This window comes from Parasteatoda tepidariorum, chromosome 11 (assembly GCF_982258835.1).
Source record: "Parasteatoda tepidariorum strain Cologne lab strain chromosome 11, Ptep-v5.0, whole genome shotgun sequence".
In the NCBI taxonomy this organism is placed as follows: Eukaryota; Metazoa; Arthropoda; class Arachnida; order Araneae; family Theridiidae; genus Parasteatoda; species Parasteatoda tepidariorum.
This window is the reverse complement of record NC_141765.1, coordinates 13,778,172-13,793,903: the sequence shown is the minus strand read 5'-3', so window position 1 is coordinate 13,793,903 and position 15,732 is coordinate 13,778,172. Positions and strand designations below refer to the sequence as shown.

General features: G+C 26.0%; 1 protein-coding gene across 6 annotated transcripts in view; it reads right to left on the bottom strand.

The window, feature by feature from the left end:
• Positions 1-266: 266 nt before the first annotated feature.
• The window catches only part of LOC107440072 (two pore channel protein 1), a 62,085-nt gene continuing 46,619 nt past the window's right edge, over positions 267-15,732 (bottom strand). For 3 of the 6 annotated variants that reach the window (XM_087155441.1, XM_087155440.1, XM_087155443.1), the window contains 5 exons: positions 15,447-15,668; positions 13,921-14,012; positions 5,020-5,133; positions 4,788-4,936; positions 267-3,017 (listed from right to left, as the gene is read on the bottom strand). In XM_087155441.1, the coding sequence (XP_087011567.1) occupies positions 2,938-3,017; positions 4,788-4,936; positions 5,020-5,133; positions 13,921-14,012; positions 15,447-15,668 (657 nt within the window). In that variant the 3' untranslated portion in view covers positions 267-2,937. Of the gene's footprint in view, positions 3,018-4,787; positions 4,937-5,019; positions 5,134-8,486; positions 8,611-13,920; positions 14,013-15,445; positions 15,669-15,732 lie in introns of those variants that run through there. The other 3 variants (XR_011638263.2, XR_011638264.2, XM_087155442.1) reach the window with 3 other exon arrangements.

Sequence of the window (15,732 nt, the reverse complement as noted above, 5' to 3'; positions counted from 1 at the left end):
TCTAATTGGACAAAATTATTTTATACATGTGAGATTTCAGTGCTGATACATTTAATAACAAAGTCATACTGAACTTCATCAATACTATGTTTAGAATATGAAACCTGTTTAGAGATGCATGCAAACCAATTGTACCTAAACAGCAGAACCAAAGTTTAAACTGACCACTTTTGTTTATCTGATAACTCACTCTACGATTTTGATATGATTATTTTTACATTATTGGTGCATTAACAAGGAGCTAAATTTATGTGAAGACTATCAAATCAATAAAAAATATTTATTTCACAAATTATCAATACTCTTCTACTAGTGTATAAGAAACTCATAAGTACAAGATGTATAAATATAGAGAATATAAAACAATTTGCAAGTAACACATATGAATAAAGTAATTACAATTTCAGAACCAACATTCTAAACTTTATAGAAAAATAGTTTTAAAAACAGGTATTTTAAAAAATTCATAAAATAAATAGACAAAATTTTTTAGAAAATATATCTTCTACATCAGTATAAATTAGACATTGAACAAGAAGTCATAAAATAATAAAGATATATATAGTGAATATAAAACTATTTGCAAGTAACACATATGAATAAAGTAATTACAATTTCAGAACCAACATTCTAAACTTTATAGAAAAATAGTTTTAATAACAGATATTTTAAAAAATTCATAGAATATATAGACAAATATTTTTTATCAATTTTAGAAAATATATCTTCTACATCAGTATAAATTAGACATGGAACAAAAAGTCATAAAATAAAAAAGATTATATATATATATAGAATATATTCTGAAAATTTTTATATATCGATGAAACAAACAAACATGGAATGTAAATAAAGTGTAAAATCACTAATATAGTCAGCAAAAAAAAAAAAGAAACCACTGCTAAATAATTTTTGATCATATCACTGGATTTTGATGCTTTGGAAAGAAAATCATTTGCGTAGCTTTCAACTCTTAACTTCATAATGTTTGAAACCAACCCAAAAGACTAGAGATTAAATATTTGGACAGTATTACTTTTGTGAGTAAAACCTAATGTATTTGCATAAAAGGGAGAGAAAATCAATGAAAACTTCCTACAGCTAGCTTGATATTGAGAGGACTTCAAATTATAATCTTCAAATTATTGGAAATATTTTTTGGTTTTCAGAGCTGGAAACATTAATAATACAATTTTTTATCAGAAAGGGATGAACGATAGTTTTACTTATCTATACTGATGTGCAACAACATTAACAAAACAAAATTTTCTGCTATCTGAAGAAAATAAGTTCATTTTTGTCACTAGGGGATAATGCTTTAATTGATCTTCAAAGCAAATATATAAATCTCAGAATAATTTAAGCCAGCAAATATGTTTTAATGGAAAAGGTGAATCATCAACAGAGAGGCAGCTGTAAGCTTTTTAAGGTTTATAAAAGAAAATTTTTTTTATTTAACAATTTCATAAAATAGTAATTAATATATTGTGTAAAGGAAAAAGCTAACCTGGTCCTTTTGTTCAAATCTTAACACGCTGCAGAATAGTAAGAGTCAATTTTCCTAACAACTACAATTTTGATACATTTTTAAATTAAAAAAAACCACTGCAAAAAAATTTCAGAATTTTATGTTCATAGCATGTTTGAATAAATTACATATTATAATGAATGATTATATGTGTAAGATGTGTTGAATAAATTATATTAAGAAAATTACTTTAATTCTTATGACAAAATTGATAAAAAAAATTTCTACGTTTACAATCTCGATAAAATATTTAAAAAGAATTGAATGTGCAAGATTATGTTGATTTGCTCATTTTATACAAGAATATATATCTATATATCACAACAGTAACATTTAAAATGAACCAATGCAGAAAATTAGAAAGCAAAGCAGAAAGAAAAACAGACATTTGAAATAAAATTTGGTAGAATTTTATTTATGTTAATTTGGTTAACGGTTTTATGCTCTTCCTGAAATTGAAATTTTTTATTAATGTTCTGAAATTTAATTTCCCAAGTGAAAAATACTTCTCATGCAACACTTATCGATTTTTTCTATACTGAGTTTTGAAACAAGCAATAATTTGTAAAAAATTAGAATTCATAAAAACAACATTTTAGTACTAGTGATTACAGAATGTCTTGTATATGTGGGTATAAACTGTCAAAATAAAAGTTCATTTAGACATGCATTTTCTAAAGTAAAATTGAATGCTTGCAAATCTAAAAAGTCTGTATTTATTAGCACTTCATACAATGATTAGCCACACTTAAAAGTAATTCGTGGCAATTCTAACAGTAAAATGATGTTTCCAGGTACAAGAATACCAAGTTATTGGTATATATCATTGTAGAAAAACTTAGCAAGGGTATTCCTCAGCATTAGTTTATTAACTGTCTGGTGTATTATTACAGATTGAAATGTAGATTAATCAACCTCTTCATGAAATATGTGCTTGAAACTTAAATCTAAAATGTTGAATTACAAAATAATGGCTCTCAAAGAGAAATAATATGGGTGAAAATGCTGTTGCTTTTCTAAATAAAGATCTTACTTCCATGATCAATTTTAATGATTGGTTCAACTATCATCAATGAACTTCAGTTAACATAAATGACTATCCAGAAACAGTTAGCAAACATAATTTTTATCCCAAAATATTGGTTCATTAATTTCTTTCAAAGATTTAAAAATATACTACAAAGTTTATACGCCGATGCTGCGAACTTTACAATCGCTTTTCAGAATATTGTCCCTAGATACATGTTTATTCTGAAATATCTGACTATAATTGCTTTGGAATTTGCTATTAGATCATATATAGAACACTGATTCATACAGCTTTTGTTTATCTCTAATTAGATACTTGAGCTTGTGTTGTGAATTGGCTAAGCAAGTATATAGAGATAATTATAAATAAAGAGTATCTTCTACATTTCGTCCGGTCCTATATCATTTACATCAAGTTCATTTTCAAACATTCTTTGAAGCAAGTTTTCTACATTTTTACCTAGAGAAAAAAGTGCATTATAGTCAGATAAAATAAAATCTTAAAGATAAAAATACGAGGGTCCTTCAAAAATCTGCTTTTAAAGTTACAACTTAATCGTTAAATTGCTTCCTTATTACAGGTGATTGAGAAAACAAAGTTGAAGTGTCTTAAACTTGAAGTAAAGTCTTATAATTTTTATACTATCTGACTAAAAAGAGGTAAATAGAAACAGGTACTAATTTTGAATATTAAAAAAAAAAAAAATACATTAAGAAATTTATGTCATGAGAATCTTTTTTTACATATATAAAAATTAAATTTAATTTACTAATTTTCAAATTTTTAAACTTTTTAAATTTGTGAAAACAATGCAATGAGGAAATACTTCTTGAAAATCAAGAAAATAAACAGATCAAACATTTTTTATTTCGAAAATAGAATTTTTTTTCTTATTGAAATTTTATGCCATTTTCATTTCTGGCATAGAACATTCAAGACATTTCTTGTGGCATTGTATTTCACAACTGTAACAAATTTACAGCAATTGTAAAATTAATAGTATTAATCCTTCTTTATTTCTAAATTATTATAGCACTTCTTATAAATTAATCACTCTTGCCAAAACAATTGCATTTAATGCTCAGTTTTGGTAATTATGTGAAAAAATGTACTCTAATAATGAACTGATTTTCACTATGCATGGACTCAGTTGTCAATTGATCGTTTATACAAATTTCATTACGAAGTTTATACATAAGACTTAGTTGGATAAACAAACTACATTACGATTGTTATTAATATTTAATTTCAGAATATTTGACTAAAATGAATTACTGAACATATAAGTAACGAACACACATAAAGTAACACTGCATTTATGTTCCTCAATTTTAACTTTTTCTTCTACTTCACCTTAATTACATCTTCTTGAGAATGATCCAGATAAGGGACAAAGTAAAAATGGATAAATTAAAAACTAATTACACACAATATTCAGTAAAACATAATTTTAAATATCTACTTTAAAGGTAAAAGATACTATATCACAAAAATGATACTTTTGAGGAGAGCAGATTTTATTATCTTTTACCTCTTTAAGAAGTTGTACAAAGTGCTTTTTTCAAAATGCCTAACTTCGCGATTTTATGTCAGGGCATAGTGTCCTATACAAGATAGAGTGAGAAACAAACAATACTGACTATTAACTCAATTTTAGAAACAAATAGACATGGTATTTATTCAATTTTAGAAACAAATGGACATGGTGTCTTTTTCCTTTGACATACAGAAATAAAACAAGTTTAGAAAAAAAAATTTCAGGACAAATTAAATTCATTGAAGAAAGCAATAAAGACGTATAGTGTGTTCTCGAAAAACTGAATTTTTAGAATTCTAGATCAAAGGGAATTACCAAACATATATGCAGTAAACAAACACACAGATATGTAGAGTATTATTGTATTAGTATTACTCAATTTTAGTTTTTTCTATTACTTCACTTTACTATCTACAGTTAATAATTTCACTTCTTTGAAAATGATCCAGATATGTGAACTCAAGTATAAACAGATTAATAAAAAATTACTTTTCCTCCATTTTTACTGTTATATATATTTTTTTTGGGGGGGGGGCAATTGTACTGTTCTAAGGAGAAAAAAATTACAGTGTAAAATCAATCATTTTATTAATCAATAAGCTAACTTTCACAGAGTTTAATTTTAAAACAAAATATTTCTGCAATTCAAATAATTATTTAACATTAATTATTCAAATAATTATTAAACATACTTTTTGAAAGATGGAATCTTATTCCAGTTTCCTCAGATAAATCCGGATAGAGAGATGTCTTTCGCTCCTCCTCAACGGATTCAACTATATCCTCTGAATCTATGACTAAATCCTCTTTATCAGTACTCTTTGCAGATTTTACTGTTCGTCTGAAATAAATAGACATTTAATGAAATAATGACATTTAATGAAACATTACAACCTAATTAAATATGAGACAGATTGAAGGTACCTTCCAAGTTGGAGACCCATTTCTATAATCTTCTTTTCCATATCACTTTCCAACTTGCTTTTACAAAATGAGTATTCTAAAATAAATGCTTCAAGAACAAATGCAGTGAAAATACTAAAAGAGAAAAATGTCATAAATATAGCATTTAAAGATTTAAATAGCTTACATAATTTAGTAGCAAAATAAATTTATACTAATAATTATGTTGATGCGAGATTTAAAGAAATACACTAGGTGAACAAATTTCTAAAAGTATAATAAACAGATTAAACTTTTGATTTATGAAGATTATGTGTTTGCTTACTAATTTCTATCAAACAAGAATTACATGTTGTTAACACAAAATTTCATAAAACACAAAGCTCCAAGGATTGCATTATAAAGATTTTTTACTGTATTTTGCAAAATTAATGAGTTTTAAATAGAACAAATATTTTAGGCCAAGAAAAACAATTTGGAGAAATAAATTAAATTTATTCTTATAAATTACTTTTAAAAATCATTCAAAAAAATCAAAGATATGAAACAAAGAGTTAGAAATTTTTGTCAAAATATTTAGAAAGTTTTTTATGTAAAAACAATAGAGAAATAAAACATTCAAAAAATAATTCTTTGAAATAATTTTTTCATTTTTGCAGTGTTAACAGAAAAATTATTAAAATATCACATGACAACATGAAAATACAATAATATAGAAAATCATTATGATTGTTAGATCCAAGCAAAATCGAGATTGTATCAAACATTAATTACCAACTATGGTGTATTAATCTTTTGAATCAGTTCGATACACAAATTAATTCCAGACTAAGCAGATGAACCAACATTAACCAATCTCAACCCTAAGCATTACAAAATTGCAACCTTTTTACAGTGAACGAAATTATAAATGGTTAATGTGAGCATTTTATTAATAAGATTGTAGTATACTCAAACACTATTTCATTGATTCCAGGGATAGACCTTAAATAGGCTATTTAATTTGTGCTCACATATATTTTTTCCTAAAAAGCATTTCGTTCTTTCTGAGGGATTTATAATCAAAAAAATATGGTCTCAATTGTGTAAGGTCAAAAGTTTGAGTCCCTTAATGTTAAATTTACTTATTACAATATTTCTAGAACTATTGATGGCAATCAAAAACGTTTTGCACAGAATTCAATAACTCTTTTATCAAAACATAATTTTATGCAAACTGAAGTCAAAATAATTATTATGTATAACTTATATTATTACATCATTATATTATAAATAAATATTAGATTAATTATTTTTAGCTCTTTATAATTTAATTTTTAAGCGTTTTTAATATGCATAATTTTAAGGTATGTAACTTAAGAAAACATTCAATATTGAATAAGTCAGTTAAATAGTTTCGAAGAAATAAACTTTCATTATTCAAACAATTTTATTTCACAAGAACTCCACTAAATTGAAATCTTTTAAATTAAAATATACCGTATTTTTCAATACCCTTTCCTTGCCCCATTCGCTTCCTAACGTAGGTAACCACATATACAGGGTTTCCTCAAGCTTTAAACTTTCTAAATAGTGATAGTAAATCAATGATAATGCTAATAGAAATTTACTCTCTTAAGAAACTGCTTTAAATTTTAAAAGTCTGGTATAACTGAAGTTTCATATACTTATAACACACAACAAGTATACATTGTTTTATATACGTATAATACAATATTTAATTCAGATGTCACAACTTTTTACTAGCTACAGCACAAAGTTTAGTAGATTAAATGCCATATAAACTACAAAATAACATTATTAAAGAAAAGAAAGATTTTAATTTTTTTCTTGTTTAACATGTTTATATCTAAGTTTACCTTGAAGACTAATTATTCAGAAAAATCTATTTTCCAAACTAAATCTTGAAGATTCGGAAAATAGGATTTTATTTGAATGCATGCATGTAAGTGAGTGTATATTACATATATATATGGCCGGTGGAAGAGGCGGGCGTTCGCCCGGAGCGCTGAACGAGATTTAATGCTGTCAAAGTTTAATTTTTTTCTCTTTTTGTTTATATTGTTTGCCTGAAAAATATATTTATAGGTTTTTATTTTTTTAAATTATATATTCTTACAATAACTTTGTATATGGTTAAAGCTTTACTCAAGAAGGAAAAAACAAGGTGCGCCAGAAAAGCTACTTGTTTGATATTGAATAGAAAGAGCTCTACATTTTCCAAGGGGTGAAGGTGGGCTGCAAGTTTCACACAATATTCGCAAATAATAAATGCCAGACAGAAACTGGGAGGAAAGCATTTAGAGAATGACCATATGAACTGTTCATTCATTCTTTTAATTTAGCGTGTTATGTCTTGTGAATTTTATGAAAACAGGAGAAATTTTTAAAAATAAACATCACCTTGGAATTTCGGTTCACAAACGAATTTTTTTATTTATTACTTTAATTTAGATTTTAATCAAAGATAAAAAATTACAGAATGAGTTTTTATTAAAGCTATGTCTCAATGTGTCATTTATTATTTTACAATATTTAGTCTTTTCTGTTGGATTTCTTTATTGAAAAATAATTTTCCCCATTTGAATACATTTTAAAAAATTTTTCTTGTATATTTAAAACTATTAAATGTATCATTGTTTTTTGCTCAAATATGAAAGAATAGGAATTAATTTTATAACAAAAAACAGTGTTCAATTAAGTGTAAGATTTGGGTCTTAGATATGTACTACATGTGAACCTGTGAGTCAAATATACTCTTATGATAATGTGAAATTGTTGATATAAATATTAATAATGTTAAAAATACTGATTCCGTTTCCAATTTAAGTTTTTCAATCAAATCACAGCGGAAGTTTCGAGAAATCTGGGTTAATCAGAAAGAAAAAGATAAAAAGGAATGTAAAGAAACAATTAATGGATCAGTAATTAGGTGCATTAACAGCGAGTAAGCAATAAATACTGTGAATTTGTTTATGACGAGTCATTTGAGAGCATTTTACTGAATAGTCGAATAAGTGAACGAGTTTATAAATGCAAAAAAAATTTTATAAATCTATAAATTGTCTGACAACAGTTGATGGCAACAATTTTTCATTCTTTAAAATACTTTTTAACAAAGTGACAACATACTGAATACCAAAAACAATAAATTCTATCAAAAATGAGACCTCAAAAATAATTTATTTTGAAGTGTCTATAAAACTGTTTGTTTACCACTGCTATAGCACAAAAAAATAAATTTTAATGTTTATGCTTATATATTTATATGTCATAAGATTATGATCAATAAAAATATTACCTGCAATAGATGTTTATTCTAGAATATTTGAGGTGATATTTTCATTAATTAAACTAACAACTTTCTTTTTTAACCTTGAAGGAATTGTTTACTATGTTCATGTGTCCAAAATGAGCATTTAGGGTTGATATTAGAAAAAAAAGATGTAGAATAAAAACAACAAAAAAATTGCTCTATGACAACACCGGCAAAATAATTAAAGTTTTTATTTTTTCTGAAATTTTCTTTTCTTCTAAAATTGAGTTTGAAGAGCCCTGTTTTTAACATCGCCCAGGGAGCAAAAGCGTCTTCCGCCGACACTGTATACGTATCTATAAATATAGAAAACAGTTTGAAAGATAAAAACAAAGAACATTGTTATTTTTTTAAATGTTGAAATATTATACAAATGTTAGGAAATATAGAAATTTCTTGATAAAATGCAAGATTAGAAACTTGATAGGTTAAAAATTAATTATAAAAATTAGAAAATAAATTAAATAACAAAATATAATTAATATGCAAAAGCTGATTAATAGATGGTTTTTTTCTAGGGTAGACCTTTACTACATACTTTAATACATTTGTAAGAATGAAAATTCAAAATCTATTTATATTAAATAAAAATAGTTACACATAGACATATATGTGCACGTAAAAACTAAAGCTAATGCTATGCAGAATAAGCAACTACCAGAAAATATTTCATGCAATCAAAATTAGTGAAAAAATTGCTATAATCATTATAGGTGGGAATTATCTTTTTAAAAAAGTGAGTTTGTGCAAGTCTTCTTTTGCCACTTCAATATGCATTGGATTTTTCTTTTTCAGAACTAATATCAAAGTATACTTAAGGAAAAATATTTTTGTATGTATACAGTGTACTGGAGAAAAAAAAGAAAGTCTCTGAATAACTTTTGATCCATGATCTTTGGATTTTCGCATACTAGAACTCAAACTTAATGGTTCATGGGGGTGACTTTAAATATGCTAATTAATTTGTACATATGTTTTAAATTATGAAATCGGAGACACCAAAACACATTTTCTCTGAATAAAAATACTTTTTTTGTTGTTGACCGATTATGATTTCTGACCCCCAAAATAATAGGGGGTATCCGCTATCAGGAAAATATGTTCCCCATAGTTAGGTCAGGAGAGCAGTTCAAAATTTGGACCCCTTAAATGCTAATTTTACTTTTACATATTTCACTATATCTTGAGAATGTTTTAAGAGAATTGAAAAATGTTTGCTCTCAATCATAAAATTTGTTTCTGCAAAGAAAATTTTGCCAAATATATTTTTTAATAATTATAATTGTTTAAAATTTTTCTTTTATAATACTAGTAGCTAAAATTTTGAATAGTAAAGTATACCATTTTCCACATCATTTTAAAAAACATAATTTTATAAGACAAAATATTTAATTTAAAAGAAATCTGTCAAATGGTACCTAAGTAATTGAATTTTAAAAAAGTTGTATATTTAAAATTAGATTTCTCAGGAACTATTTGACCGATATAGCTAAAATTCTGTATTTTGCCAGTCAAAAAAAAAATCCATTCTTTAAAATCATGCAAAATGTTGTATACCTCACACCTCAAAACTTTTTGACTATTATTAAATAAAATAAAAATGAAAAACTATAGCAAATAATTTTTTACATACAATTATCTTTGGCTAAATAAAATTTTTGATTGTGTTCAAAAATAATTTAATTTGCTTCAAAAAATATAGCAAAATATGCAAAAAGTACAATTAACATTCAACTTTGGATTGCTCTCCTAACCAAACTATTGGAACTATATTTCCCAGATCACGGTAACCCCCTATATTTTAAGGGTAAGAAGTTCCAATTCGTCAAAAGAAGTACACTTATTCAGAGAAAGTATATATTTGTGTCTGATTTTATAGCTTAAAATATTGTCTGCTCTCACTAATTAGAACATATGAGGTCATCCCCTCAAACCATTAAGTTTGAATCCTAGTACAGACATGAAAGTGGACAAAAATAAAAAAAGGTGAACTTTGACAACACAGACACTAGGAGGTGGCGGAGAGAGTTCTATCTTATTCTGTGATATCAATAAGATATACAAAAACATAACTTCTAACTTTGCCGTGAGACTTTTATTTTATAGTAAAAGCTTCAGAAGCATTTAGAAAGTTGAAATTTAAATTTTTCCAAAATGTAATTTTAAAAGTCTTTGATCACTACTATATTAAAGAAAATTAGGCAATATATAAAGCTTAATAATCATCATTTTAAATTAAAACAGTCACTAACTTTCACCTCTAACCTCTGATAGTTACGTTACATTTTTAGTAACTCTGATTTTTATTTAACCAATCAAACTTGAATTTATTTTTTTCCAGCAGCATCAATCTTACACACTTTATGTTCGTCTATCAAAATGACTTCAATCGTTAAAATACATTTATCTTACGGTGCACCATGTGAAAAGGACACAGGTAAACTAAAAACAAATATGTGCATGGACAAACATTGAAACAGCTAATGGAGTTGAGAGAACTATAATATGAGGACGCACAAATTCAATACACATCACACCAAGGAGGAAAACCCCGCATCAAACATCGATGGCTGAATTTCCGCTCTTTCGCTGAAGCCTTTCCTCCTTGCTACTATGTGAAAATCCAGTTATTAAATAAAAAATTATTCAGGCTTTTTTTTGCACTTTGTAAATTAATGCATGGTTAAAAAAAAATTTAAAAAATTTCTTTTGAAAATAATTTTGTTTTCCTTTTAAAACTGTTTGTCGAAGTTAGCAGAAATATGCTCACTTCCGACTGTTCTGTTTTTTCCGACTGTTTTATTTCAGACTTAATTGTTCTAAATAGTCAATTCTATAAATTATTTATAATTACTGAGAGAAATTTTAAAAAAAACTAATTAAATCTAAATGAGCTTAATGTGATAAGTCAGAAATGAAACAGCAATAATGGTTGCATGCTATTTTTAAAAAATGTGGTTCTAAGAATTAAAACGTTAAACTAGTAACAAGGTATAAGTAAAACAAAAATACTAAAATAGATAGGAAAAACATACCTATAAGACATAAAGTTAAATAATAATCATAGGGCATAAAGTTAAAAAACAATTTTTCATACTTACTCAAAGCGGAAGAGCTAATTGAAAAAATAGGGCAAAAATTAGTGTTCAACATAAATAAAAACTCATGATGAAGGAATAAGTAGTGCATGGGCGCCGTTGGCAGGGGAGGAGATGGTGAGTATATGTCCCTCTCAATAATTAGAAATCTATAGTTCTCTTCGATATTTCTTACAGAGAAAATCTTTATCAATCATTATCCATTTAAATTCATTGAAGGTAAAAACAAGAACATTAATTTTTTTATAGATGTAAAAAATTTTGTTAGGAGTGAAATTTATAGTTTGACTGCATATTTTAATTTTGTCCCCCTCAAAAATTAAGCACCTACGATGCCCATAATGCAATGATAAAAATCATAAAAAAGTGCACATACTTTAAAAATAATACTTCATTTTTAAAACACACTGGTGACAAAGTAGCTTTGAGCAATGTGCTTTAACTAAATGAAACAGACTGAAAACACCATTGGTTTACGGTGCATTTACAGAAAATTGAAAATTTTAGTTTCTTCATTACGTGCAAATTTAACTTAAATCTTAAATCTCTTGAGTGTTAGTCTCAGATTTCCTATAACTAACAGCCACAGCTTTCTCGCATCTAAAAGCAGGTTTTCCCAATGTTATTTAATGGAAAGCTAGTGCCACTATTTTGCAAAGCAGCTCAACACTTGGAGGGTTATTGCAATATCCTAGCTACAAATCAATAAAAAAAAATTTAACACCAAAAGCAGAAATCAAAAGTTCACCCATTTAAAAAAACTAATGAAATAAACTTTTAAAAAACAAAAAAAAATTGTGTCCTTGTTTTTAAAGAGATATTTTTTCTCTCAACTGAATGCAAAATGCCCTACCTAATTTACCCATAGTAAAATATTACAATTGATATATTAAAAGAATTTGTCAGAAAAATGCAACCTCAAAAGTCTTATACTCCGTTAAAGAAAACATTACTTTTTTTAAAAATAAAAGAACCTAATATTTTTCTTTGTGAATAATACTTAATTGAAAACTTTTAGACGAAATAAGAAAGAGTCTAAGGTAAACTGAAAATTAAACCATTCATTTATTAAGGCATAAAAAATTGATGGAAAATTATAGAGAAATGCCTAGGAATGAAGTCAAACAGAAAATGCGGATTTTCTTTCCAGATAAAATTTTAGCACATATAAAAGATTATTTATTTTAATCTGCATCATCACAAAAAGTATAACTGAAATGTTCACTTATCACATTCCCTACACCTCAGTATACAACACTTTTCAGTTTTGAAACATCCAGGGTTTATAAAATTCTATTAAAGAAAAAAAATTAAGTGCAAAAAAACTAAATTTTGATGTAATTCCCTAAGGTGTATTTAATTAATGGGGAGGAGAATTAACTAAGTGGCTTTCAAGATCTTCAGTATTTCAGTAAATTGTGATTTTGATAATATTCTTCTATATACTTCCTTGAAAATTTTAAATTTCTTTTCTAAGCTTTTAGTGTTCTAGGCATGAACAGTTTTCACTAATCATATGTCCATAGAACTACAAAATCCAAGCAAAAATAAAATCAAGAAGAATCTGAATACCACTTGTTATAACATCAAAATAAAACATCACAAAAATAGTGAATATAATTTTTAAACAATAAAAATATGATCAATGAATTTCAACAACCTGTTGAAAGGAATTTTACAAGGGTTATGAATGTATACAATTTTTCCTTGACTCCAATTTCCTCATGAGAACGCAATATACAATTTTAATTTACATCAATGAAAAATATTTGGTATTTCACTATTTTTTTTTAAATTACAGATTATATTTAGAACAACCTAGATTAAGAATATGAATCCCATTCTTTCTACATTTATAGAGAATTCAAAATGTTTCTCATTTATTAAGCAGTAACATGAAAAGAAATTGGGATTTGAGCTATTTACTCCAGGTTTACTCTATCCATTGGCTCATAGGAAAAAGTTTTGTTTCGAAAGCACGGAAATGTTTAACATCTTTTTTGGAGTAGTTTCCTTGAAATTAAAAAAAAAATAAAATATTGGTCGCAATATTGGGATGAACAAATCAGTTAAAATTTTCTGATAGGTATTAAATGATATTGCATCTATAGAATATCAAACAAGACTTCTATTGGTCACTAAAATGGAAGGGTAGCAGTATAATAGCAAGGGGGTCCTTATTAACGAGCATAGACTGAATTTAAAAATGAGAAAAATATCATTTTCTGAGCAAACAATCTGATATAGGTTTGCAATTTTTTTCAATGACTTTGTTAACATTTGTTTTTGAATAAATCCAGAGTTTGAAAAAAAAAATGAGTTCACTTTAATTCAATAAATCAATTGAGATTTTTAATTAATTCATAATTACGGGACCTAAAAATTATATATAATCCTTCCAATATTTCTATAGAAATAAAAAAATTTAAAAATTGAAAGTGCCTACTGACTTTTGCCTACATAGAGTAATATAAATTGCAATGATAAGAAAAATGCTACTTTACTTACTTGAGAACAATAATGACACATGTGAGATGAAAAATAAAGAAATAAATTCTGGCTGCTTTACTAGTTACAAGCACAAATCCATTCGTAATAATTAAAAAAAGTTAAGGAGACAAGTATGATTGAAACTGACATAATTTATAGTATATTTAAAAGATGAATTCATTTGATGTATATACCAGACAAGAAAAAAAAAGTTCTTATTTTTTTCTCAACTTGTGGCTAAGCAATTTTACTTTAAATATCAGATTATGACAAACAATTTAAATTACAATAAAAGACTGAATGAATCAACCAAACAAAATACCCAAGAAAACCAGAGGCACAAACTCTTCATTTTTCTTTGAACTGAGTTAACATTTTACAGTTCAGAAAGCTGAATTTGAGTAAAACTTGAGGCATAATATTTTAACTACTTTTTACACAGCCAGTTTTGCATCTTGGCAATTTATCTGCTCTTAAGCAAACATTTCGTTTTTACAGCACGTTTCGTTTCTTGGAATGTTCTAGATAAGGTGAATTTTAATTCAATTTCACAATTCCGTCGGCACTCACAGATTTAAAAATGTCTCAAACTCAGAAATTATTTTTACATACTTTTTTTAAAAAATTCAAACATTAGGTTGCTAAGGTAGCTTTTATTTTTAAGTCTGACTTGATTGAAGTTTTCAGCATTATTCAGAGGAAATAAAAAAGAGTCAAAGTTTTTGTTATTAAGCTTGTGTTCAGTGAATGATTAATAAATGCAAGATTAAGTTTAAAAACAATTTCCAGAAATCACAGGTCATTTTAAATTTTCACAATATACAAATCTTGATTTTTTTCAAATCAGAAAAAAAGCTTAAAGATTTTTACAGTCATTTAACACCATTAAATATTTCAAAATATCATAAAAAATTTCTATTTTCGGCAGTAATAAGTTACATATTACAGCTGTATGATTTCCATAAGTTAAAACAAGGAAGACATTTTAATATCTGGCTTATAAAAAAATCAAATAAACATATATCAAAGTCATAAAATTTTAACAATCCACAAATAAGAAATATTTTAAAAAATTTATAAATTTTGCAATATAAAATTTTCAAAAATCAAACAAAGGTCTCACATAAATTAGTCATTACAAGCTCTGGTGGAATTTTGAAGTTTTATAAGCAGGATTGTAGTTGTTCCTACTAAGCCATAAATGGATCAATTTGATAAATGGATTGTGAACATTTTTACAATACCAAAACAGATTCATCTGCCTCATTGTCTCAAATGAAGGATTTGAGTCTAATAAATATTAAAAAAAAGCATGGGTGAATTGTCTGATAACATTTCAATTAATCAAAAATTCTATATGAGGTGAAAATTATTTAAAATCTTATAAAAAATTATATCTTGTATTAATAATAAATAGAACTATCAGTAAAACGATTATATTATAAAATATAGATATATTAATAAAATATAACTTTTTATAAAAAATATAACTCTCTAGACAACTGTATATCAAGTGAGACACTAAAAAATTACTAAAGGATATTATGCCATTGATTGACAACCATAAGCTCAAATAAAACTACAAATGTATTTAAAATGTTGTTGAAATTGTTGCTGCAGTATTGACTTTGATAAAAAACAGATCCCTTTAATAAATTATTTCCACAGTAGAGATGATTGGAATTTGTGATGTTTTCATAACCATAATAGTTTATTTTATTATGAAACAGCTCCATTCCAATAATTGCAAATACATAGTACACAACCTATAAAGATAAAGAAATTTAAATTTTCAATAAATAAGCCATAAACCACTTTCTTATACTGTTA